Source organism: Tachysurus fulvidraco, chromosome 24 (genome assembly GCF_022655615.1).
Source record: "Tachysurus fulvidraco isolate hzauxx_2018 chromosome 24, HZAU_PFXX_2.0, whole genome shotgun sequence".
Taxonomy (NCBI): Eukaryota; Metazoa; Chordata; class Actinopteri; order Siluriformes; family Bagridae; genus Tachysurus; species Tachysurus fulvidraco.
In genome coordinates this window covers 18,076,804-18,104,607 of record NC_062541.1, presented here as the reverse complement: position 1 = coordinate 18,104,607, position 27,804 = coordinate 18,076,804, and the positions used below count along the sequence as shown (strand labels likewise).

The window sequence follows — 27,804 nt, the reverse complement described above, 5'->3', positions numbered from 1 at the left end:
TTGGCCTTCTCAGTGTTGGGATTCATATTTATTTAAACGAATTCTTAATCTATTTACTGTGAAATTTTGAGATTTTTTATGTGTATATTTATTAAGAAATACAAATGCTTGCTCGATCAGTCAAATGATCGTTTGTGCTCATTCTTAGCTTGCTATTGGTGCTTGTTTACATGGCACTCACCGGAGATTTTGATTGGTCGTTTATTTTCACGTGACTGGACAACTTCATACATTTGACAGAGGGAGTAGGTGGGTTTTTGACGAGATCGGGAAAAGACAGTGAGATAAAAATAGAATTATTGCACTTCACAAATTAATGACCATGAGTTCATATTTGATCAATTCGAATTACATCGAGCCATCTTTCCCGCCCTGCGAAGAATACGAAGACAACGGCTACATCTCCGTCTCTTCCGACTACTACGAGCGACCGAAAGAATCAGGCTTCACCCATCACGAAGGGGCAACATTCCCGCGGGCAAACTACCAAGACTCGAGCTACGATTATGGTAACGTCTCAAACAACGGCCTCGTCGATTTCAACGATCGGCTTCACATACAACCTCGCTCTGCTGCACAAAATCATGGGCCCCACTTGGGTACTGAAGGCTGCACAACGACAGAGAAGGATTGCAGCCTTGCCACTGAAGCTCACTCTGACCCGCAGAAGGGAAAGGAGCCGGTAGTGTATCCTTGGATGAAAAAAGTGCACGTTAATTCGAGTAAGTATATGTGACGGAAAATAAAACATCAGTTTGAAGGCGTTCAGCGGAACACATGAAATGAACCTGATATGTAGCATGTTTGGCACTTATCTGGGTGATTTACTACGTCGGACGCGTTGTTTCGGTAATTAGGAGCCCTCGTAAATTTGATCTCTTTTGTTTCTTCTCTGCCGTCTTCTTCTGTTTCGTGCTGTCTCAATGACTCCCCTTTGTTTATGCGTGTTTTTCGTTAATAATGATCATACATTTGTGAATGTTGGCTCCCGTATAGCAGTCGCAAACCAGAGAAATCAGGATTGTTTAAAATAAAACACATTATAACTAACACGTAACGGAATTTTACCACTTAAGTCAATCAATACTATTCAAAATTGTAGTGGCTGCTTGGTGTTCCTGGTCATACATGAAGACCACGTGTATCAACAATACCTTTTTGTTTGTTTGTTTGTTTGTTTAGTGACCGCGAACTACACTGGAGGAGTGCCTAAGAGGTCTCGCACCGCCTACACTCGTCAGCAAGCTCTTGAGCTTGAGAAGGAGTTTCACTTTAACCGCTACCTGACCCGCCGTCGGCGCGTGGAGATCGCACATACAATGTGTCTGTCAGAGCGACAGGTAAAAATCTGGTTCCAGAACCGACGCATGAAGTGGAAGAAAGACCACAAACTGCCTAATACGAAGATCCGTTCTAACACCTCTTCCTCCTCCAGCCAACAAGTGAAAACGGACGCCGTCCAGCAGCAGCAGACGTTACTTCCCACTCCATGTTCATTAAGTCTATAATAGAGGAAGAACATTAGAAATGAGCAAGGTGAGGGAATACAGTGCAGCATTTGGACTAACTCCACAGTGTTTTTTTTTTATTATTTAATATTGGAATGGATAGGGTGCGTTTCAGTCTGCCTCTCCATTCAGATCGATCCAATTATCACCTCCCTTTACTTGGACGTTTTGACCTGGAGAATCCACCCATGTAACGGGTAGATCACATTCTTTCTTTTTTCTTTTCTGGAATAATGGAAGGGTTTAACATGACATTATTGCTGTTGATTAAAATGTCCGCCATTACATTAGGAAACGTGAATCTTACATTTGGATCAGAGTTATGTTCATTGAGATATGGTTGTAATGCGCGTAGAAAATGAATTAAAGCACAAATGTAGGAATACAGAAACAAAAAATTCTAAAATGAATTCGTAAACGTAATCTTTGTTAGTTCCATGTATATGTGTGTTGTGTTTAATGTTATTCAAGCTGTGAATAATCGTGTTCCTAGATATTTGTACATCAGTGAAATGCTGTAGCATTTGAATGAACTGTATCGGTGAGAAATAATAAATGCGTTTATTGTCAGTAACTGGTATTTATAGATTAGACAGAATCAATAATCCAAGGCTGCTACAAGAATGTCTTGCTCTTTTTGTCCAAAATGCGACATGTATGAAAACATTTGACCTTAATGTCATATTCAAGAGTCCATCATACAAACTTATAGGGCAATGTTTGTTTAATAGCCATAAATCACAGGCAACGTATAAGTCATTTTGCGTCATCTCTAAAACTCCGTTTTATTGAGTGTTGATACACCTAGCAAATGTCACTTTATTCACTTGTTATTTCAGTTGCATTCTGAGGTATACTGAGGTATACTGAGTTTACTTAAATAAATTCCAACACAATTGAGCCTTTAATGAAGTAGGTTTGAGACATCAATAATTCTGACGATAATTTAGGTTAATTTATTCAATCCTGAATTATAAGAAATTTCTGTTAATCTGAATTGTACAGACTCCGAATCCAGTTTGTAAATGTGAAAAAAGACGTCTATGTAAAGTCTTCACCTTTTTTATACTCTTTCATTAATTGTAATCCTCCGATCTTTATTATGTCCAATTGAAATAACTGGACTTGTGTACGATCATAAATAGCATTGTGGAATCAGTTAAGTTAATTTCTCTTTAGAAATTCTCTTTCCTGCTTTTTTATTGCGCTATTTAAATGTACAGGAGCCATCGTGTTTCTCGTAAACATGAGGTAGTATCTGAGTAAAGAACGCCAAAACATAATTTTAAAAAATAATTTCATTGCTTATACTTAACGAATTTTCAAATTACTAGATTCAGGTTCCGGTGAGAGCGCAGGGCGAGTTTTTACTCAGAGCTTTTAAACATATGATCTAATTATCTTGGATGTAAGAAAACTAATTATTTTATTGTAACTCAGTTCACTTACATGGAAGAGATTAAAATGCTTCCAAGTAACCACCTTGCAGAAGTATAGGATATATTTCTGCACTCATTCTTCTTCTTCTTCTTCTTCTTCTTCTTCTTCTTCTTCTTCTTGTTATTATTATTATTATTATTATTATTATTATTATTATTATTATTATTATTATTAACAGCAACAAATACACACGTTTCCTGAATAAACAAGTTTTTTCCATTCGGGAGATGACAACGTGCATGGTCGGAGTCCATCGCCTATGAGAATTAATTGTTCTTACCTTGAAAATCACTCTTTATTGTAAAACGGGACTCCAAAGAATCGCTTCTAAATAATGACTCAGTGTCAGGCGGTACCTGCCAAATAGTTCTGAGTTCACGCAAAGGACAGCGATTAGCTGTCCAATCGTCGAAGCGCAACACTATAAATGACCCCTGACACCTGACCTTACTTTCCATGGGCCTTTCACATGCAGTCTTTTGTTTGAACGCGTGGGGCAGCAGTGAATCTCGAGCGTATCCTAAATTAGGTAAATGGGTAAAAAAAAAAAAAAGAGGCAAAGCAAAACAAACAAACAAACAAACAAACAAACAATGTAGTCAGCAAATCAAAAATTATATAGTTTTTGTAAAAGAATATTATACAGAAATACTGCAAAGTCTTGTGAATTACTGAAAGAGGAAAGTACTTTCAGTAACCTGTATCGAAAAAGTAATGTTCCACTGAAGGGCAAAAAGAAACACGGATGTTTACCTTATTTTATACTGAAACAGTCAGATAGCACATTTAACTTCTTTTGTGAACTCAGTTTCTTTACGTGCTTTTTAGATTGAGACACACAACATGCAAGAGATAACACACAACTTGGGACAATTTCTGTTAGGAGACTTTTATGTAAAACGTATGTAGGGAGTGTCCATGGGTGCTAATATAGCTCTCCCATTTTTCAGTAAAATAACATGCTGTGATAAATATAAACACTTTTCTATAAAATTGTAGACATCATAAACTAAAGAGTTTGTACAAAAATTTGGGTGCCAAAGACTATTGCAATATTACTTTTTATATATATATAAATACACATAATACTTGAATATATAGATATGTATTTATACACACACACACACACACACACACACACACACACACACACACACACACACACACACACACACACACACACACACACACACACACACACACATTTCACTTTATTAGGAATTTAACTGCAGCAGAAATAATGGAAAACAAAACTGGATGCAGGTCAAGAGTGTCAATTTTTGTTCACATACAAGACAAGAATGAAGTAAAAGTCTGATCTGTGAGGGTTTGACAGTGGCAGGGTTGTTGGTATTAACTGGGTTTAATCTGCTGACATATGCAGGATGTGAAAAATAAGAAAAATCCTGTGAACAGAATGTCTGCAGGCTGAAACACCTTGCCGATGAAAGAAATCAGGAACAGACTGTAACATAGACCAGATATGTCTGAGCTGCCAGGAAGTGTATATTAACTTATATGACACACACTTTACAATTATGGTTGAGCTACAACAACCAAAGGCCACATTAGCTTTTACTTCTCTCACACAAGAATCCCAGGCTAAAGTGGGAACAGATTCACCCAAACTGGACAGCTGAAGACACTGGAAAAAGACCAGGTAATGTTTACTCTTTCTTTCTTTCTTTCTTTCTTTCTTTCTTTCTTTCTTTCTTTCTTTCTTTCTTTCTTTCTTTCTTTCTTTCTTTCTTTCTTTCTTTCTTTCACTTACCCAGTTGCAGTTAATCAGTATATACACTAATCAGGCATAACATTATGACCACTGACAGGTGAAGTGATTAACACTGTTTATGACTCAGCACCTGTCAGTGGGTGGGATATATTATGCAGCAAGTGAATATTTTGTCCTTAAAGTTAATGTGTTAAAAGCACAAAAAATAGGTAAGCGTAAGGATTTGTTCAAGTTTGACAAGGGCTGTGTACAATTTCAGAAGGACAATGCGCCCTGCCACAAAGCAAAAATGCTTCCGGAATTTCTTGAGGAGCACAACCTTGAGCTTGAGGTGTTGATTTCACCTCTAAATTCCCCAGATCTCAATCCAATCAAGCATCTGTGGGATGTGCTGAACAAACAAGTCAGATTCATGGAAACCCCACCTCACAACTTACAGCACTTAAAGCATCTGCCACTAACAACTTTGTGCCAGATACCACAGCACACCTTCAGGGGTCTAGTGCAGTTCATGCCTCAATGGTTCAGGGTTGTTTTGGCAGCAAAAATACATACAGCACTCAGGCATAACAACTTGACCATTTTCCTTATATTGTGTTGTCCTCATTTTGCTACCAAAACAGCCCTGACCCGTTAGGGCATGGACTCCACAATTTGGTCACCCTGACTGGACTGTGGCTATCTTTTATAGTGAACCACACAGGCCAACCTTTGCTCCTCATGTGTATCAATGAGCCTTGGCCACCCATGCTCCTGTCACTGGTTTACCACTGTTCCTTCCTTGAATCACTGTTGATAAATTATGACCACTACATCCCAAGAAGACCCCAAAAAGCTGCAGTTTTGGAGATGCTCTGCCCCGGTCATCCAGCCATTACAATTTGGTCCTTCTCAAATTCACTCAAATCCTTATGTTTGCCCATTTTTCCTGTTTTTTTATGCATCAACTTTGAGGACAAAATGTTCACTTGTTGAATGTTATTCCTGGTTCCCATTTTGTGTTCCGAGTGTGAATCCATAGTAGCTATCAATGGGCAACTGTTTTAACTGGGGCCAGGGTAATGGGCATATGTATATATAAGTATCAGAATACAATGCACTGCAGCTTGTTGCATATACTGTATGGCTGTTTAGCCACAGACTGTTCAGTGTGCTGACCCCTGTTCACCACCAAAAGTGCCTACAATGGGCTGTGTCTACAATATGATCAGTAGTAAAAAATATATAGTATTATTATTTTTCTTCTCATTCATTGTTTTAGTTTATAAATACATAACCTGTGGACGTGTGACAGTCACAAATCTACTGTCTACCGTCTCATGATTAGTGAAAGCAAAATCTTTTATTAACTTTATAAATCCTGATTGATTTAAAAATTAAATAACATTTTTAACAAAATGTTCAACTACATATATTTTCTGCACAAATTTTAAAGGAGGTGTCTTTATCCTCAGAATTTAATCTATTAGCTTGTCACAGCCCTCTTCAAAATAAACGTAAGTTACAAAAAAGCACTTATCAAAATGATGTTAGAACTTTGTTGATGAAGAAATATTCATGTATGCACTTTTGTGCCAGTTTGAACATTTACATTCACAAGATTAGTAATCCAACCTGGCAAAATTTCTTACTGGTGTGAAAATATCAGAGATATTTCACACAGCTTTATATCCAAAATCCATATTCATATTTAACATCCACGCAAGTTTTAGTTATCAGACAGTTTCTGCTTCACCTCTATAGCTCAAATTAGGTCATATTTGAGAAGAGATCAACAACGTAAATGCAAGCAGATGCTTTTTGTTAAATTATGGTAATTACATGCAAAAGTGTTAACAAAAATTTATAAGCGTAGCATGGGTTTCAGCAAATCCTAGTGAAAGAGGACTGAATTTGACTAATTTAAAAAAAAAATCACTTCCTTAAATAAAAAAAAAGTCCTTAGGCAACATGAAGGCGGTGGATGGCGGAGGCTTTATGTCCGATTGAGTTGATTAATGGACTTCATGTCTACAACATCCGTTATACGAGCCATGTGGGTTAAACAATGTGCTGTCGAAAATGGGCACCAAACGTGCCACATCACAGATATCTCTTGAGACAGATGACTTCTTAGTATTATTATTACATGACCTAAATGCAAACGTATTACATTTATGCTTATATCCGAGATTGTGGTAAGAAGGTTATGTTCATATATAAGACTGAAGATTATAAGTTAATATCGGTGGCAAACAAACAAACAAACAAACGAACAAACAAACAAAAATACACCGTAATCGCCGAAAGAAGGCCACATTTCCCAATGACTCCTATACTCTTTTGATGCTCAAATTCATTTGATAGCTACATAGGCCATTGCCCACAAAGAGCACATGGATTTTATTATTATTATTTTATCACGAGAATGAGAACAATACAAAAGGTGGAAGCACTTAGATCCCCATAATAGAAAGAAAGTCCAGTATTATATGATTAGCATGTCAACCATAGACACGGATTTCCTCGTTCAGAAAGCTCCAGTCAGGCCCCTCCTCTTGATGGCTTTACACCCATTCAGCTAGATTCAACACTCGAAACTTTAAATAAAACTCGAGCGCGCGCGCACCGCCACTTAATCTGGTAATACAGTCAACGCTCATCGGATGTATTGTGGTTAAAGGACATCAACAAGGACGTAAAAAGTATGCAAAAATGGAATTTTCGAAAAGTAACAGGTCATCGAGTCTACTTGTAAATGAATCTACTCAGTGATCTGTTCGCGTTGTGTTTCACATATTAAAAATAAACGTTTTAAAGTTTGTTGGTGAATCACGTGATCAGGGCGCAAAATAAGGACGGAGAATAATGCTAAGATCCTATGAGGTGGAGGCGGTGGTGTGAGTTCAAGCTTTAGTCTGGTTTGGTGGGATCCCACTCCATTCAACGGGGCGAGTCGGTCCATTGTGACTATGGTGAAGATAGATAGACAGACAGAGAGCCAGAGATAGATAGATAGATAGATAGATAGATAGATAGATAGATAGATAGATAGATAGATAGATAGATAGATAGATAGATAGATAGATAGATTTCTTATGGTATTACACTTCTTGACCAGTGTTTCCGTCATAAAAAGAGGATCCTTGCGGAGGATGGATTTAATTTTAAGGTATTTCCGTTGATTGTTCATTACTCTAGAGTTACTGCAGTTGTGGGAAAAGTTCAATGCCAGTAAGCTCGCGTTGAATGAACGTCAAACATGAGAATATTCAATTAGTAATGACTACAGTGTACTCATTTACATGTTTTACAAAACTGACAGTAGCATCATGCATCTACTTAAAAAAGCATCCATATATTGCCGTCTAGAAGTCTGCATTAACAACGTCTTATCACGTTTCTAAGCCAAAAAACCCAAACTAGAAATAAAAGTGTTTGCTTTTTTCCCAATAAACAACTGACTGGACTATTTAAATATTCTTAAAAATCAATTAATAAAAAATTTATTGTTGTTTATAACCCATCTGGAAGAAAACTCTCGCAATGCATTTACATTAATGATTATTCCAAACTTGTATGGAATTTTTGATTATATAAATCCTTTAAAATATTCCTTCAACCGAACTTTTCAGAATCTTTTTAGAATCTAATATTTTGACTAATTGTCAACATTTAGATAGAAACAATGTTGCATGTTGCACTAGAGTGTATAAATAATGTTTTTCCCAAAAGACCAAATAAGAAGAACAGATAATAAAACTCAAAGGAACATCGGCGGGTTGTTTCATGTGGAAATCCGCAAGGAAAACCACGGTATAAAGCAGAATAGTATTCCGGAGCGCGCAAATGCACCGAGGTCACGGCACTCGAGTCTTGATTTATGGGCCGGGGGACTAAGGGCAGCTGCTGGTTACGAGCTAATGACTATTCGATCCAAAGAAAGAAGGAAAACAAGAAGGAAGGAAGGAAGGAAGGAAGGAAGGAAGGAAGGATGGAAGAAAAGAAGCACGGAATAAAATAAAATTCTATCTATCTATCTATCTATCTATCTATCTATCTATCTATCTATCTATCTATCTATCTATCTATCTATCTATCTATCTATCTATCTATCTATCAATATATAGTATATTGAGTATATTTATGTTAAATTATGAAACATTAGATATTATGGCTTGCTGTGGTATTGAATAAATGAATATATTGAATAAATTATTTTTTTGTTTTTATTTTCTTTCTAGGCTTAAATGGAACTAACCAACGGGAGACTTCGTATCTTGTACGGTAAGTGAAAATGAAGATATGTACCACAAAGACCCTCACCGTTTCTTTGTGACCTGATTTTTTTTCAAATACTACAGTTACATAGCTTTTAAAAAGCTAAATTTCAATTATACAAACCCGAACTATAGTGTAGAGATGCAAAATCCCCGAACAACCACTATAATAAAAACAATGGAATAAATAATTAACCAAATCTTTCACAAGTGCTGAGTCTTTGAAAAAAAAAATGCACACTCTTGGATTTTTAGGATCCTATACAGCAACCCACGCCGAGCTCTGCTATCTGTCGGCGTGAGGAATTTAGTGTTATTGATTTAAAAATACTGTTAAAAAATCGTTGTTGTTTTTGTATTACTTTCACGTGAAGATATCCAGGCAATATCTTTTTTGTCAATTTTTAAATTAAAAATGTATTTTTGTTTACTTATAGATTGTACCCAACCTTTTTCGTCGACTCGACAGTGTCAGGGTTTTAGTCTATTTTATAGAGCAATGGTAACACATTTAATAAACCTACAGGCCAGAACTGTCCGCTTATTGTGTCATTAATATGGGAATATATATTAAAAAAAATACTCATTATAATGTACGCTGTTTTTTTAATGTGTACGAAAATATCATCTGTTATCCATAAGTTTTAAAAGGCGATCATGTATTTCTGCATAAAGCTCATTGCATTAGCATGAATGTGTTGGCGTTCTGTTTCTAGTGCGTTTGTTAAAATTTCTGAGAGTATCTATGTGCACGCGTGTTGATGTGTCTATAAGTGCATGCTCCAGGCCTGGGCGCACGGGATTGTAACCTCACTTTTGTACCGGTTACGTTAACCTATAAAAAAGACCCCCCATCAGCTCGTCACTCGGCGGTTTGTTTTAGTTTCAGCTCCCAGGGCTCCTGAAAGTGCGCATTCCTGCTGTTTTTCCGACTGAATATTTCTAAGGAGCCGCTGAATGAGAGCAGTTCGCATCGTACTGTGCGCTCATCGTCACAAGCGAAGGTAAGAAAGCGAGAAGCGGAGGCTATCGCGTGGATGTTTTATAGCGGGCTTTGTGATTTATGACTGCGCGACATAAATCTCGGTTCAGAAAGAGTTCACACACTAACATACACACACTCGCTCACTCGCAGACAAGCTAGATATCTCTAGAAGCGGCAGCGGCAGCGGCGGTCTTCATATTTTGCGGCATGGGCTTGTTCCATTTTTGCGACAGAGTAACAAAGGAAGGATTAAAATTTCACTTGTAAAACTTTGGCCGTATTAGACGCCTTTTATCCGCTTTCTCATACAAGTCATTGTATAATATTCAAATTTAAATGTATTTGTATAGCGCATTTAACAATTGACATTGTATCAAACAAAGTAAATGTAAAGATTAATATTAGACATATTTAAATGTATTTGTATTTATCCCGAATGAGCAAGCCTATTCTTCTTCTTCTTCTTCTTCTTCTTCTTCTTCTTCTTCTTATTATTATTATTATTATTATTATTATTATTATTATTAATAATAATAATATTATTATTATTATTATTACTACTACTACTACTACTACTACTACTACTACTACTACTACTACTACTAGTAATAATAATAATTTTTACTTAATGCTGTCGACTGCAATTTATTTTTTTTAATATTTAGCAATTCACTTATTGAAATAGAATGTTAACCTCAAGATATTTCCAAAATACTAATACTATAAAAATACTAATACTAATGCTGCTAATAATAATAATAATAATAATAATAATAATAATAATAATAATAATAATAATAATAATAATAATAATAATTAGCAGACATTTTTATATTTTTATTTTTGTTGTATTATATAAATGTTATAATTTGCAATTTATATCGATTTTTAATTTCATTTCTTGCCTGCAAAATTGCCCTAAAAATTTTATTCTGTACAGATTATATTAAATATATAATCTGTTTGTACAGAAATCCTATATATAAATTGTACTATATTGTTTTGAATATGTATTTAATAATAATAATAATAATAACAATAATAACCAATATTATTATTATTATTATTATTATTATTATTATTATTATTATTATTATTATTATTTGCAGTGTCCGTCATGGCTTGGCTCTGACTCTAACATACATTTAGCTGCCTGCCATTGGTAACTGAGGCTCTCTCTCTCTCTTTCTTTTTCTCTTTCTCTTTCTCTCTCTCTCTAACCTGGTAACCCTCATACATCAACCGGTGGTGTATGCGGCGACAGCAGCCATTATTATGAGCTGCTGAGGAAAGGTTCACGGCGTGGTCATAAACACGCACGGCCGCCCGGTTTTTCAGGTTTCCCAGAGGACCTCTATCCATCTTTGTTGGGCTTTTGCGAATGAAGGGGAATGCGGTCGTTATGGTGTCATGGGCAACTGTGTGAGCGGCCAATCGGGTTTAGTGTGGAAAAGGAGAGAATTATTCCGAATATCAAAAACAAATCCATATGTGGACACCCGGAAATTCCTCGTATATTGCATATTGTTAAGCACAATATCAAGAAAAGTAAAGTAGGAATCAAGTAATGCAACAAATTACCAATTTATTTGTATTCCTTCACCTAAAATCCAGTTGTTTCGAGGTGTATAGAGAAGTTCCATATGTTTATGTCATCAGTCGTCAGTATTCGCTATTGTTACCTTTTGCCATAAGGTAAGTGGCGAGCCACGCTTTTAAATCTCTCTTTGCTGTCAGCTAGGCTTTGAAAAGTAAGATGGATAGGGTCCATTTCACTCGCCTATCGTATCTCTTCTACTTTAGGTGCACCCCAGGAGCCTATTGGAGGAGAGGCGTCACGTGACAACATCGTGCAAATGTTCTTCTACGACGGTGTCAGGACCCTGTCAGCTATTGAAATAAGCATTTGGAAACGGCAAAATGCAGAACGCGACCTACTGCGACGGTTTGGCAATTAACAGTGGCTACTCCAAGCATGGTGCGAATGGATTGGCTTACGAGGCCAATCAGCAGAACTATTTCTCAACCCTTCATGTGGAAAGTGACGACCAACGACCGGCCTGTTCCATGCAGTGCCCCACAATCTCCGGCACGCTTCACAATCTGGAAGGCTCACAGAACAAAGGAACCCAAGTTACAGTAGGAGCAAATGATCGACTGTGCCCTAAGACCAGAGCAAATTGCAATGGGCAAAAGGGGCAATCAAGCAATGGGCAAAATGTAAGGAACGCAGGACACAGTACCCTTACATCAGCAACTCGCAAGCAAATCTACCCCTGGATGAAAGAGTCGCGTCAGAACACCAAGCAAAAATCAAGTAGACCTGTCACAGGTTCAGGTGATTACAACAATCCCTCTAAATAAATCTGCATTCACTTATGGCCCGACAAATAAATACAAGCAAACCGCAGAAACAGAAGAAAAAATAAGCTAAACGGATCGAAGCGAATGTAACCTGCTGTGACAGAGCGAGATGTGACGAGCTTAATGTTCTGTTCTGGTCACTAGAACGTTGGCGTGGATTTAGCAAAGCATGGTGAAGCTGCAAACTATAAATTATACTAATCTAATTGCTAAAATAATAATAATAATAACAACAACAGCAACAATAACAATAATAATAATAATAATAATAATAATAATACGTGGATCACAGTTTCCTGTCAAATCCAACGAGAATTATATGGTATTATCATACCATTTCTATTCACTCTATTCACTTTTTTCTCTAATATAAATGCATTTTGTAGGTATTATTGTCCTCCACGAGGTCTCTAAATGTGGAATAATGGGGAAAAAAACCCTCAAATATAATTTTTTCACCCAAATGGTTAATTTGGTTTGTCAATTTATTTATCAGCTTGTTTTTTAATTAGCACACAGTCAATTGCAATCGGGCTTAATCGATATTTAAATAAACGGAGAGAGAGAGAGAGAGAGAGAGAGAGAGAGAGAGAGAGAGAGAGTTTCAGAAAAACGTGTGAAGCAACTGTCTTTTTCTGCTTCTTCTTCTTACAGACTCCACTAGGAGGCCTGTGTGTGTGTGTGTGTGTGTGTGTGTGTGTGTGTGTGTGTGTGTGTGTGTGTGTGTGTGTGTGTGTGTGTGTGTGTGTGTGTGTGTGTGTGTGTGTCTCTATTTATTCATGTTTATTTATTATTAGGTAGCTGTTTGTGACATTTCGGTGGAAATCTCTTCATTAATGTTACATAGTGTATTTTTATTTGCATCAGAGCAGGTAAAGCTCTTAAAAATAAACTTTAACTGCTACTTTACACTTACTGAACATTCTGTACTGAAATCGCAGTGCAGAAATACTAGAGAAAAGTATGCACTGTTCACTATGTACATAAATAAGTTTGACAATAACGGAAAGTCATATAATTTTTAGCAGACTATTGTAGACAAATTTCACAAAACTCAAGTGTTTTGATCAGCAAAGGTGATCAGATATGTCTGGTGCTAAAGAATTACTGATGGCAAAACAGATTATCATACACCTTATTGTGAAGCCAAATTGCCATGTATGGCTAATGGCTTCTTCCCTTGTGTCAATATTTGATGTGAGTGAGAAGAGCTTGGTTTATGGTAGGGAAATAGATGTGTACCCCTAGATGTGTTAAACTTATAGAACATTGTGCTTTTGCTGTCAGACAATTTAATATTAGGTGAGTATTTAAACAGGTAGTCTTAAAGACTTAAATTGAAATAAATAAGACATAATACTTGTTTGCATGTCACCTGCTTGCAATAACTGCATCAAGCCAGCAATCCAATGATATCACCAACAATTCTTCCTTTGCCATGCCTTCTCAGGTTTCTTTCAGTTGTTGTTTGTTTTGGGGGTGTTTTAGTCTCCTCTTCAGCAGCTACTCAGTTTGGTCAAGGTCTGGTGAGCAACTTGGCCAGTGTGAAACTTTCCACTTTTTTCCCCTGATAAAGTCCTTTGTTCAGTTGGCAGTTTGTTTGTGTGCTGAAGTTCCTTCCAAATTACATCAGATGCATTTCTCTGTAAATTGGTAGACAGGATGTTTTAAATACTTCTGAATTCCTTCTGTGAGCATCACGAGTTCCATCATCAACAAAGTGTCAGCCATGCAAGCCCAAGCCATGACACTACCACCTTCTTGACCCCATGAGCTTCTATTTTCATAAACAGGTCCTTTCTTCCTGCACATATTGGTTTGGTTCCAGAACTTTTGTAGCTCATCTCAGTATTTCTTTGCAAATTCCAATCTAGCTTTCTTTTTACTACCGACAAGAGGTTTGCAACCTGTGGTATGGCCACAATATTTCAGTTCTCAAAGTCTTCTTTAGATGTTGGAATATGATACCTCATACCTGACCTGTGCAGACTGTTTTTGGTGGCACTGACTGTTGTTTTTGGGTCTTTTTTTACTGCACTTTCAATGTCATCAACTACTTTTGTTTTCCTCGGGTGACCTGTTCCACGTATGTTTGTTAGTACATCAGTGTTTTTTATTTTTCAGGACATTCCAGTTTGTTGCATATGTTATGAACAATGCTTATGCTCTTTTCTGTGCTTCAGAATGGCTTGATTTTTCCCAGAGCAGGAAATATGTTTTTAATTGTATAAACAGGGAACAGCTAGGCAAAAAGAAACACCTCTCAGTCAAATATTCGAAAGTGCACAAAAGTGCCATATTCTAAATTGTAACATCTAGATATAAGTATCAGGAAATGAAGCCAAAATCCTTTATGGTATAGCAAAAACAAAAGAACTGAAATTTTTTTGGAGGGGAGTGTATACATAAATAGACTTTTAGCTAAGCATATGCTTAATGTCTTTTATTATTCAATTATGGGTGCATCATTGCCATTGCCAAGGTTCCTTCTGTGTTGGTCTGTATATTTTATTCAATGAGAGATCTTATAATCATATTCCATTACTAATTTTGTCTGTACTAATTGGACTTTCCTTGTGTTTAGAGAGCTGTTCAGGAGACAATAGTTCAAGCAACTCCCACGCCCCTAAGCGTTCACGCACTGCCTACACTAGTGCACAGCTAGTTGAGCTTGAGAAAGAATTTCATTTTAATTGCTACCTTTGCCGTCCAAGGCGAGTGGAGATGGCAAATCTGCTCAACTTGTCTGAGCGCCAAATAAAGATCTGGTTTCAGAACCGCCGAATGAAGTACAAAAAGGATCAGAAGGGACAGTCTCCAAATAGTCCAATTGTGCCGACATCTGGCAGTATGGCTGATGGAGGAGGATACATAAGCTCAATACATTCTATGGTAAACAGAATGCCATACAATGCATTATCCCCAACAGCTTATAGCAATGCTCAGAGGAACACCTACAGCCTGTCTACATCACATCCACAAGCCTTAAGCAGTATGTTTAAAAACTGCCCATCTTCTCAAAAGACATACCTTGGAACCCGTTCAGTCAGACCTGAGTGTGACATGCAGCATTTCCAAGATAACAATCATATTGGTGTGCAAATGCAGGGCATTAATGAATATGTAGGTGCTAATGGAACCTATGTGGATAGCATTGGAAGCAGTGAAAGCTCAATTTACAACCTGCCACAGCTCCCTCAAGATACTCATGACAATATAGACTACAATAGTGCCATCAACATGGGAAACAGCCATTATGCTGGAGCACTGGAGCCAGATCAGTACTCATACTCAGACTTTACACAACACTACTCTCAGGGAAAAATACAAGAAGCATCTAAATTGACACATTCATAACATGACTAAGCATTTTATGTTATTTATCAATTGCACACATCTCATGATTTCTTGTTGAATCTTCTTGTTTTTAAATTGCTCTGTTTTTAAATATACTGTTATATTTTCACATTGATTTTAGATGATTAGACACAGGGTAGGGTAAGGGTAAACAGGGTAGAGTCAAGAACAAGTTGGAAGTTCCAAATGTGAAGGATAATTCTGATAGACTGCTGTTCTACAATCAAAGGTTTTCATTTTTTAATTGACATTTTATGTTGTACTTAAAGAGAAGTAGCCAACAACTTAGATGTCTATTTCAACTGGCTTACATATCAAAATCAGGCTGTACAGAAATGCAAATTTCTATATACTTCAATACTCTATGAATACACTATGAATTTCTATTATTCTACAAAGTCTTCCAGTATATTATACTAGGCAAAGATGGCATTGTTCCCTACTACTTTATGGACTTAATCACAATAGTGTGAGATCTATATCGGAAGATCAACCCTATCACTATGCCACCAACACAGTGGAAAACAGGTTTTTGGGAAGCAGACATTTTCCTTCACAATTTATCATAAGAAATAGGCCTTTTTAATAATTGTCAGATTGCTTTAAATAGCGTTTGAGAAATGTAGATCTTTCTAGAAAGCTTTCTCCTTTCTAATGTGAGCAAGCTAACTATTTTAAAGCAGTAACATCATTCCCAAACCTACAATATTATGTATTATTTACTTCAGATTGCAGGTTTGTTAGATACTAACAGCAAGCAAGCTATAAAGCTTAGATTATTGACATATAAAGAAGTGCTTGGATGTGTTAATTCTCTCATGCATCATTTTAATGAACATAATAATGAAGTATTTGTTTTGTGACCAGGGTTGGAACATTACAAAAAAAGAGATGAACCAAAGGTAGCCTCAGTTTCCTGTTATAGGCATTTAGGAATGAAGTCTGAAGTGATCTTTATCTGTTGTAGCCCATCCCCCTCAAGGTTTGCCATGTTATGGGATCTGAGATACTTTTTCACTCACCATGGTTGTAAAGAGTGGTTAAGTGAGTTACCATGGATTTCCTGTCATTGATACCAATCTGGCTGTTTTAATGCAATCTCCCTCATTGTTCACTGAATGGGTTTACACTTGCACCATTTTTTGTACACTCTGTAGATTTATTCTGTAAGAACATCATAGGTGAATCACAGCTACTGAAATGCTCGAGCTAGCACAAATAATCAGTCATAAATTACAGAGATAATGTTTCCCCATTCTACTGTTTCAGAAACCTGCAGGGTTTCAGAAACTCTATTTACTGGATAGAATTTACAGCTGTTTGTTTCCAGTGAGCTGAAAACTACAGAAATGATGTAATGTTTACTCGAACCAATTGGGCTCTTGAGAATGCTGACCAGAGGTGGAACATATGGTTCCTACACATAAGTTAATATGTTTCTGGTACCTCTGCATATGTTTAATAACAAAGTTGAACTGAATAGAGTCATATATTATATTGTAACTGTGTTATATCTGGGTTTATTTCTGGACATTGATTTCCATACTGGCCCTAAGACCTGGAGTGTTGTTATGAAATAATCTACATAGTTCATAGACAAAGTTCTACCAGGTCAGAAGCTTGGTTTCCTTTGGATGGATAAGCTTTAGTTCTTATCATCCATTCCTAGTCTTAGCTGCCATTGAATTGTAGCATTAATTCTGCTAAGTGGTTAACAAAAACAACTTTATACACAATTTAAGGTTAACATAATGTTTTATTTATTTATTTTTCTTTGCTTTTTGGTGTAATTAGAGAAAAATTATTAGAGATTAACATTTTGTTTTCTCTCTTCTATAAAAAACAATAAGTGAAAGAAATAACCAATACATTGATATTCTTGTTTTATTCGTGAAATAGCAAATGAAAAGAAAAGTACATTATACCTTTCTTAATCAGTGTACACAGTTTACAGAGAACTAGGACCAAAGGGACAAACACTTTTAAAATAAATAAAATAAAGAATACACCAAGTGTAAGTCACAATAAAAACAAATTATTTAAGTTCTATGAGCATATAAAGTTTCCTGCAAAATGTGGTGCTTTGTTTCAATTGTCTTACATTTCTCACGTACTTAACGCTCAAAACATTTTCAAAACATTTATTACAACAAATGGCACATCGGGATGCATCATTAAAATATGAAAGACATAGATGCACCAAATAGACAACGGAATCACCCAACTCGGCATGTTTCAATAGAAGTTTTGCTCACTTGAAATGACATGGAAAATAAGTAAATATTCAGAACCATATACTGTTTGTGAGGCTAATAATTTGAATATCCACATTTAAAAGGTATATTCAATGAATATAAAACTATGAAAAAATATTTTTATTTTGTGCATTTCAGAAATATATTAAGATATAATTATCTTTGGATCAAAATTTTACAAAGTATGCAATAAAACAAAAATGGCTGTTGCCGCGCATGTATAGCGTGATGTTCAGTCATTTCTCGCATCTCGCAGCTGTATTGAGGTCCAACATTAGAGACCTCGATCCTCCGAGCAGACTAATCCATTACATGTTGACAGCTTCCATGGTCCCCGTTTGTGCCTGTGAGTGGAGAAGAATTTAAGATGAAAAGTTCTTCTAATGTTTTTACACTATTCCAGAAAAAAGTTAACGCCCTGCAAACGTATGTCATAATCAACACAAACATTTGGCAAAGTGTTAGACTGTGCTGCACAGTGTAATGTTATACCACAACATTAAATGGATGTCATTTATCTCCTAAATAATTGCAGCTTTTTTGGCAAATGTTTATTATATTCACAAATTTTCTGTAAGTATAATAAATGATTTACATGACCAAAAAGAGTTATTTTTAAGCTTAATTTTCCATTTACAGTTCAGTCTGTTTACATATTTATGCATAACCTGCTTAAGCTTGCATACTCTAAGCTTCTCTGTGTTTAGCATATTTTTGCTTACTTTTTGTACAATTTCCACTGAACGAAAAGATAATTTGCAAGTGTACTAAAGAGCATTCACCAGTATTTTTATAGCAGATTAGTAGAGCAAGCCAGAGCAAGAACATATATTTCAGAAGCACAAATACAGGCGCGCATACATGAGTAGCATACATTATAAGAAATAAACAAATATTTTTATTTAAAAAGAAACATCTTAGTAGATGTATTGTTGAATAACGGAGGTCATACTTGTGTCGTGCTTTCAATGGCCAAAAAAATCAATAGCTCTTCTACTAGCCTCCTACTGCAAAAGGCAGCGTAAATTGTCCTGTCACAGAATGATGACTCAAAATGTTTAAGACGAAAACGAAAAAACAAACAAACAAACAAACATTTAAGTAAATTTCACTGAACAGAATATTTCGAGAGATTGTAACAGAAAACTGAATAATGCAGTTGTATTTAAAGTACTCACCACTTATATATTTCCATTAATATTGTTATATCCAAAGAGAATTTGTTTGAGTTCGAGTGTAAAACCGAATAAAACAGGAGATAATGTTTGTAGTGTCTTCTTGGTCCCTTTCTGGCGGTATTGGATCTTGGTCAGAGTAAGAGAGCTGAAATATGTTGTGGGAGTGCGCTGTTGTCAGACCTTTTGGTGAGTAAGATTGATCACGCGCAGGCTTCCATGACTCTTTGTTTAGTATACAAGCTCTAAAACAGCGAGCGGCCGGCATGGTCTTTCGGTTCACGTTTTAAAATAAGCAACAGAAACAGGATGTTTAAAAACGACCCCGCATATAAATAACCTTAGCTATATTGTGTTGTATTAATAAATTATATAATGCTTCTCATATACCCCAATCCTGATAGATTTTTTGGTTTTATAATATAAGACACGCAGAGTCACACAACGTTGTCTGCGTAATATGTTAGACTTAAAGTAAAAGAACAGATAATGCTCTTTTTGTGGACCTCAAACAGACACATTAACATAATTGTTCACATTTTTATCTCTACCACACAAGTACACAAGTATTTATGTCTAGAACTCAGTAGTTATTTGGCTTATAATATATGCTATTATTATTGCAGGTAATTTTGCGAGCTGATCATATAGGTTCTTTATTTTTTTTAGATAAGGTGCTCATGGGTTCAAATGTAAAATGTTCTAGCCTAGTGTTATAATGTAATAATGGTTTATTGTCCCAATTATTAATTTACCAGAATACTATTGCAAAGGAAATACTACTATTACAACATTATGTATTAGTATATTATGTTGCGATCTAAAAACCACAATGCCGTTGCCTCATTCCACTGCAAAAATACATCAAGGTATCTAAATTTTAATATATATATATTAATAAAACCCAAAATTGTCAGGGGGTGAATTTTTTATTTTTATCATTTGTCAATATCAAATATGTTTCCATGAACTAATGTAAATACTTTTATTGACCCATATTAACGGTATTTATCTGATAGGACACTTATTATCTCATGGCAATAGTGTATAAAGCACCCTCAAGCGAGAGAAACGTCCTCCCCTTGTAACAGCAATCCATGAAATGAACCCGGGCTTGCCTTGCGAGATGCGTGTCTGACGTCTTTAACTCTTATTGATGAGGCTTTTAGAGGTCATCATTTATGGAATTTGCGCGTTCTCTGGCGCTTATCACTTCGTGAACACATTTCCTATAGCCTGAGTTTCGTGAACGCGCATCAACGTGGCCGACTCTGTTACCGCCGTAATAGCCGGGCATACAGGAAAAGGGGCATGGACGAAAAAGTCCAATCTTCATGCGCAAGACCAAAGAAACCGAGTGACGGAACCATATAGAGAAAAGACAATTCGCACTACTTGAAAAATTATTATGCGTTAAAGAATGGCATTGAACGAGTCTGAAGACTTCAAAGCTATTCTACCATGTTCTGTAATTTTAAAACAACGCAAAACCATTTAAACCTATGATAATTTACAGGCTTTGTTACAGCATTATTTATTGACTTTATCTAACAACGCTTTTTTCGTACCGAACATATGAGCATTTTAATATTTATAATTGAAGAAATACGAATTACTGTATGGGGTTACTCTTTCCGTACCTTTATTGTCAATCTCAGTTTAAAATATGTTCTTAATCTTGTTTCAGGAGAGCAGAGAGCAGTGTATCCATAGCCTAGCTCATTATCATTAGGTACATTATGGTGCAATATCTTTCCCTTTGAATGTGAAGATAAGCGCATGAGTCATTTGCTGATCTTTATCTATACCTACAATTTTCAATGTGGCCAGGTGGACACACGGCCTCTGTTCCAAACTCTCCCGAGCGCATAGGCCGTCGTCATCTTCGGGAGAGGTTCACGCCGTCTGAGGATCGACAACACCAACACAGCTTCTGGAGCTGGAGAAGGAGTTGCACGTTTTTATGTTGTCCTCGAAGCTAGGGAATGGCGGGGGTACTGAACCTAACTGAACTGAAGGTGAAGTGCCGTATGAAGCAAGACGGGAGCTTCATTCCATACATCGAATCCAAGCAAACCCAAGAAATACAGTTTCCGATGTACGTCGCTATGGATATGGGCGTTTGCCAAATGCCGTAAATGTAAATGTGTTAAGAATCGGGCACAAAAGGTGGATTGGCTTTTGGAGACTTTGTTCAGCGGATTTTTTTCTTGCTTAGTATGGGCAGCCTAAAAAGCCATCCACGGATGGATTCTGTTTATTTTTCCCTCCAACATATGCATATGTGTAATACATAGGGAAAGATGTTAGAGATAAATAATAATTTCATTTTAAACTTTTCAATTTTTATTCTGTTACGATGCTTCTGTGAAGTTGCTTTAGGACAATGTCAAATGTTAAAAAAACTATGCAAAAAAATTTAATTGAATTGATATAATACTATATGCGTGCATATACGTCTGATTTAATAAAACAAAACAATAGAATATTTGAATTAGAGCTGTTGATCAAAATGTGGCATTTTAAGTTGTAAAACTCTGCATGGAAGCTTCTTTCTGTACAGTCTTTGTCTGAGGAGCTGCGTGGGGGAAATGCCTGAGATGTTTCATTTCCTGCCAAACTCATAAATCAACCTCTTTCACGCAACATGACAGCACGAGACAATAGCAGGGACCACTGAACAAATAAAAGCCACTCCACATTTTCTTCTCTAATTTTGAGTGAGCTAGAGCACGATTCATTGAATGCTATCGTATCCATATATAAAACAGTGTACAAGAGTTTATTATTATTATTATTATTATTATTATTATTATTATTATTATTATTATTATTATTATTGTGAATCGACCGAATCTTGGAACCTCGGTAAGGGCAAGTCTGTTCCTTAGCCTTGTGCTTAGAGCCGTCGGAACAATACTAACAAAGCATAGACGGTATTAAAATGAAAAATTAAAACATTATAAAAATGCAGTACATCAGTATCAGTCTCTAGGTTTATATGAACACAGGGTACAGTGTAAGCAAAAATCTGATCTTATAACTCTAGTTAAAAAAACAACCTCCCCTGTTTTGTTGGAGTCTGGCATCGTCTACTATTTATACTTTTTTACTTGAGATCAAGTTAGAATTCTGTTACATTTCTTTTATGTTATTTTTTTATTTTCTTTGCAATAATATTTTTGTTACAATCGTCTAATTTAAACATTATACTTAAATCCGAATTTAAGATTTAGTGCAGAAACGGCTCTCTTATTTGAAGATACAGGCAAACTCCGGTTTGTATTGGCGGAAAGGACGTTGCGTTCCAATTATCTTGTAAGTGGTCCTTTGCAAGTTGTAATGACGTCATTTCCTACCTATGGACTTTCTATGCACGAAGCGGAAACAACATGGACACCTCCATGGACACATGGACGTGTGTTTTGTTTGTTCTGTAAGAGCACGTGAAGCTCATAAAAAGCGATTTTACCACCACTTGTAAAGTTACTGTCCTGGGTGTCTCCTGATTATGTTCTACTCTAGTGAACTTACGATTCATGCAACATTTTGGATTGAACTCACAGTACAGCAACAGCGGTAGCTTAGCAACATTGGACAATAGCGAGTAGCTATTGCTGCGGGATGATGAAACATCAACTGGCTTGGTTAATTCTGTAACATGAAACTATACTATATAGAAATTTTGAGAAGGTAACTATCAGAGTCATCACTTATTCTAAAATAACTAACCACATAACTATGTAACCTTGTGCACAGCGCTTAATCTGAGCAAGCCATGCTGGAACAATCTGAAACATATTAAAAATGAAGAAATATAGTAGAAATGCGATATTATATGCGTAGAATGAACTTCGATTTTGTTCAGTACCACGGTTGCCAGGTTCTTCGTAGAGTACCCTATGCTGCAAATGAGATACGGAAGACTGATATGAATTAAAATGAGTGTGAAAACACTTTAGTTGTGTTTATGGCGCGGTTTTCCCAGTCTGGCAACATGACTCTATTGAGGTGTGTGTGTGTGTGTGTGTGTGTGTGTGTGTGTGTGTGTGTGAGTGAGAGAGAGAGAGAGAGAGAGAGAGAGAGAGAGAGAGAGAGAGAGAGAGAGAGAGAGAGACCAGCCTATCTGGTATCAATGAAGGATTTCATAGCCAGTTTAACGTAAATAGCATTTCATTACAGTTATCTGAGCACAATACAGCACAGAAAGTAAAAAGGGGAATACATTTTTAAGTTCCAAAAAAGATCGGAGGTTGTAATAGACTATTATTTGTACTTTTCTCTTAAGAGATCGACTGTGTATTAAGAAAGTTAATTAATGAACTTGAATTGTATTTATTGCCTCTTTTGTATCAGACTGCATTTCGATCTTAGTTAATCGCCGAAGTTGTTTTTCTTGGTAATAACTCTTTTACACTCACAGCATAATTGTACCTTGTTCATTGCACTGAAAAAGGGTCTCTCCACTTCGCTGATATCAGCCCTGTATTAGCTCGCTCCGTTAAATATCTCCCTGCCCAACACGCAACGCCATTCTGTTTGCATATTATCGACCACCTGTTCATTGTTACTACCAGAGGGGGCGCAATACGTGTATCAATTCGTGTATGTGCACTAATTTTACGAAATTAAACAAGTGTGTTCTTCGGAGGTTTCACAATAAACTGGAACACAGTTCGACTTAGTCAAACTATGATTAAATACTTGCTCGACGTCAGAGGATTGTTAAGTTAAGCCTCTTATGTTTCAATAATTCATGTAGCGTATTGAAAATGTGACACTCGTAGTAGATATGATAGTTGTTTTCATGCTATATAGCATACTATATTATTTAATTGTGTTAACAGAAATTATTAAACAACAAAAATGATTTGTTACGAGACGTCAATATTCGAGGTTGTTTTTGTGTCTTTTGTAGACATTAAGACTCAGTACCCGTCACTCACACAATCGAATTAAACTGTAAACATGCTCCAGTAACTGATTTATTTGCATGTAAATTGTCTTACCTGGCACTAGCATAGATATAGAGCTCCCATATATGTGAATACGGATCCGGGCTTCCACCGATCCGTGCAGTACAATATCTCAGAGTTCTAACACTATTGTTTGACCAGTCAGTGAGTGGAATCCAGTGGGCGTGCTTACGTCATTTTGAAGGCGTAATTTGCATAGCCTTTCTCTTTAACGACTACCTGTCACGGCGAGGCGAGTGGATCTTAACACCCAGCAAAGCCAACTGGTTAACCTGGTTGACCACGTGACTGTCACTGCTCATTCATATCGCTTCTGCGCAGCCTCCCACATAACTCCACTGATTGAAGGCGGCGGAAGGCTGGCGGTTGGACACAGGTATACACTCTCAACGTGACAGTAGGAGAGACCCTCGAGGCAATGCCAGAATGAATACATTCTTAGATTACTCAGTGATGAGCGGCGGCGACAGCAGTGGCGGGGGTTCGTGCTCTGTCAGTGCATTCCATGCAGATCACGGAACTTTCCAGTCGTGTTCCGTCACGGTAAATAATTGCAACGGGAGCGAGCGGTTCTTGACTAGCAGAGCGTCACCGGACTCTGTATCAAATCATTCACATAAAGCCGGATGTTATCAATCCTCCGGTACACTGCCAATTTCCTATAGCGCCCATCCAACTTACGGGGCTCAAACCTTTTGCACAAGTTACAATCACTACACCGTCAACCAGGATGCTGACTCCATTGCAGGTTTAAGTCAGTGCGGTCCGCTAGTTTACTCTGGAAATACTGTCGAACCCCATCATCGTCATCATCATTTACAGCATGGTTACAACGGCAGCAGCGTTCGCTTACCTGGGCAACTTCAGTTTGCAACTGCTACGTATGGTCACGGTCAGGATCAGGCAAATTTGGCGTTGCTAGCAGGTTGTGCGAACCCTCTCTCTTCTTTCCATGCGTCACACCACAACGCGTGCTGTTCATCTCTATCAGATGGTGTGCCAGCGGCGCAGACATTTGACTGGATGAAAGTTAAGAGGAACCCACCAAAAACAGGTGACTGGATGGAGTCCTTTGGAGTAGACAACGTGCATAGCTTAAGCTTAATGTAAGCCTGTTTGGTAATATTTAAAATGTTGAATATTCTTGAATTGATGTTTTTATTTTTTTTCCTCAGGAAAAGTAGGAGAGTATGGCTATGGCGGCCAGCCCAACACTGTTCGAACCAATTTTACCACCAAACAGCTGACAGAGCTAGAGAAGGAGTTTCACTTCAACAAGTATCTGACACGTGCCAGGCGTGTAGAGATAGCTGCTTCCCTACAACTGAATGAGACTCAGGTGAAGATTTGGTTTCAGAATCGTCGCATGAAACAGAAGAAGCGCGAAAAAGAGGGTATGCTGCCCAAAACTGAGTCGGCACCAGGGGACAGCGGAGAAAAAGCTGAAGTTTCATCCGAGCTTTCTTTCTCTGCACCGTCAACGCCATCTCCTGGCTCCTCTGCGACTGATCCTTACTCGTCGGGCTAACTGCCTGTGCTATTTATGCTAACTAAATTAGAAGTACAGAACCGTAGATCCATAATTGTGGTGGACCTCTGAACCTGGATCTGACCACCAGGCATTTTGTCACTTTTGGAAGTTGACATTTCAATTCAATTCAAGAGTATGTTATTGTAAAGTAGAGGGCAATCAAGTTAAATAATCAAATTAATTAAGTGGCTATTGTATTTTCAAAGACAATAATTACAGTTGCCATGTTAATGCAAATATCTTAGCTGGGTCTAGATTACAGCTCGCCTACCTCGTTTTACCTAGAATAGTATCAGCGATCTGAAAGTGTAATTGCTAGTCTAGATAGAGAGAAAGAGATTGGTGCTGTCGGAGAGCTTGCATTATTCTACCTCATCATCTCATCAGCCTCTGTTACCCGGGATGTTTGTGGTGTCATGGTTGTGCAGTGTAGTGTGAGTCCTTCATGGCTGTTATGTAGTCAGGGTCGCAGGAAAGCCTTTTTTTTTAAAGGGGGTACTGGAATTTCGTGCAGGTGTGCATTATGACGTCACACACGGTTAAACAGTAGTATCAGAATTTCTATAACAGCACAACTATGTACCATAGCTGTTACAAATGTAACATAAATTATATCTTTATAATGATACGCGCGTTGTAACGTGTAACAGCTAATATATAGTAACAATTAACTTACACAGGAGAAGTGTGATTATAAACAGATTAAAAATGTGCTGTCTAACAAAGAAAATTATGAAACGTTATGGTGAAGCTGTCTATAAGGAGACATTTATTTACCTTTTACGGAAGGAATCGCAGAGTTGCAGAGACATCAAGATTCAGTAAGTTTCCCGACAAGGAGTTTCCACTATCACTATTTTCTACTGGGAAGTCGGAAAGCTCAAACTTCTGTGTCCTGAAGTCTCACGGATGTATTGTTCATTAATACATTAAAAATGGTGCAAATCAATGTCGTATAAATGAAAATGATCGGACAAAGAAAAAACAAAACTAGAAACTGCTTAAAATACTCAGCTGTAAAATGTGTCTATATATTTAGCAATTGTCTTCTTCTTCTTCTTCTTCTTCTTCTTCTTCTTCTTCTTCTTCTTATTATTATTATTATTATTATTATTATTATTATTATTATTATTATTATTATTGTTATTATTATTATTATGTTAGCAGTTGCAATTTGCAATCCTGAAACCCTCATCAGCCCTGTTTTCGGTGTCCCTGCAGTCTACTTGACCAGTCGAGCTGAGTTTTATCAGTCGAGAATAGTGGCTTTATGTTATATTTACTGAAGAACGATAATTATATTCTGTCATTACTACGGGTCAATATATACGAAATAAACATATTTTATTTTATTGTATTATAGCATCTTTCTACCATTCTTACAACCAGTCTATTAGATCGATGTTAATAAACAATACCTAATTTAGATAACATTCAGCAGCATATGAACACATCAACAAAAGTGACATTCAGATGTTGTTCCTATATTCCTCGTTCCCAGTTTCTCAGGAATTTGGTGATAGTCTCAGTTTTCATGGCACCTTTAATTTTTTTTTGTATCGATTAGCTTGTCAATATTGTCATCACTAAGAGGAACGTGCTCTCCAGCTCAAGTGGGATCTTGTCCCAGTGGAAGAATATTGGCATTACTGTGACGTCTTAATTTGACAGAGACAGACAAATACAGACAGACAGGCAGGGAAAGAGAGGCCATATTGGACACCTATCGTCAACTGAATGTTATTGGTGTTAATACACCCTGATATTACATGCAGAAATATAAGATTTTTTATATAACCTGTTTAAATCAGGCATTGTGTTTGGCATTTTATAACACATATCCTTGCACGCGTATGCACAAATGAATTTATATTTGACCACCTATTTGCATTTCCCAACATTTCCTAATGTATTTCTATACAGTGGGAATTACAGGACTTAGTGGTGATATTGATGACATTATGGTGAGAAAGGAGCCACATGAATAAATCTGCCATATAGCAATAAATGTTAATAAATCTCTATAAATGTTTGCATTTAAATTTTCCCTTATCTGTGACACAGAAAGTGATTGAATTCTGACTATTTGCTTTTAAGCAGGCAGAGACTGCTTTCAAATCAGCTCAAAAATGCCACCACTGGACATTTCACATTCTCAATTTTGTTCCAAAAGAATCACGCAGATCAAACCGTATGTCATAGAGCATTTAAACATGGTCACT

At 36.8% G+C, this 27,804-nt stretch overlaps 3 protein-coding genes and 1 long non-coding RNA gene across 4 annotated transcripts; 3 read left to right on the top strand and 1 right to left on the bottom strand.

Moving 5' to 3' along the window:
* Window positions 1-233: 233 nt before the first annotated feature.
* hoxa4a (homeobox A4a) lies at window positions 234-2,078 on the top strand. Its single transcript, XM_027144442.2, has 2 exons — window positions 234-722; window positions 1,183-2,078. Exons 1-2 carry the CDS (start codon window positions 317-319, stop codon window positions 1,506-1,508), a joined length of 732 nt encoding a protein of 243 aa, XP_027000243.1. The 5' UTR covers window positions 234-316; the 3' UTR covers window positions 1,509-2,078.
* A 6,832-nt stretch (window positions 2,079-8,910) lies between these two features.
* On the top strand, window positions 8,911-17,388 carry hoxa3a (homeobox A3a). The gene is made up of 3 exons (XM_027144473.2): window positions 8,911-8,946; window positions 11,728-12,262; window positions 14,873-17,388. The coding sequence occupies exons 2-3, from the start codon at window positions 11,845-11,847 to the stop codon at window positions 15,643-15,645; spliced, it is 1,191 nt and encodes a 396-aa protein (XP_027000274.1). The 5' UTR covers window positions 8,911-8,946; window positions 11,728-11,844; the 3' UTR covers window positions 15,646-17,388.
* Window positions 17,389-17,511: 123 nt separating this feature from the next.
* Window positions 17,512-24,297, bottom strand: LOC125140108. Its single transcript, XR_007139342.1, has 2 exons — window positions 24,085-24,297; window positions 17,512-18,244 (listed from the first exon to the last, which is right to left on the bottom strand). It is a non-coding gene; the product is annotated as an uncharacterized LOC125140108 (long non-coding RNA).
* Window positions 24,298-24,342: 45 nt separating this feature from the next.
* hoxa1a (homeobox A1a) lies at window positions 24,343-26,900 on the top strand. Its single transcript, XM_027144434.2, has 2 exons — window positions 24,343-25,105; window positions 25,227-26,900. Exons 1-2 carry the CDS (start codon window positions 24,478-24,480, stop codon window positions 25,577-25,579), a joined length of 981 nt encoding a protein of 326 aa, XP_027000235.1. The 5' UTR covers window positions 24,343-24,477; the 3' UTR covers window positions 25,580-26,900.
* The last annotated feature ends 904 nt before the right edge of the window (window positions 26,901-27,804 follow it).

Excerpts from the sequence above, each read along its gene's own strand:
- hoxa4a (XM_027144442.2), top strand. The coding sequence starts at position 317 with ATGACCATGAGTTCATATTTGATCAATTCGAATTACATCGAGCCATCT. Across the intron at positions 723-1,182 it reads AAAAGTGCACGTTAATTCGA|TGACCGCGAACTACACTGGA; the intron begins GTAAGTATATGT and ends TTGTTTGTTTAG.
- hoxa3a (XM_027144473.2), top strand. The coding sequence starts at position 11,845 with ATGCAGAACGCGACCTACTGCGACGGTTTGGCAATTAACAGTGGCTAC. Across the intron at positions 12,263-14,872 it reads TAGACCTGTCACAGGTTCAG|AGAGCTGTTCAGGAGACAAT; the intron begins GTGATTACAACA and ends CCTTGTGTTTAG.
- hoxa1a (XM_027144434.2), top strand. The coding sequence starts at position 24,478 with ATGAATACATTCTTAGATTACTCAGTGATGAGCGGCGGCGACAGCAGT. Across the intron at positions 25,106-25,226 it reads GAGGAACCCACCAAAAACAG|GAAAAGTAGGAGAGTATGGC; the intron begins GTGACTGGATGG and ends TTTTTTCCTCAG.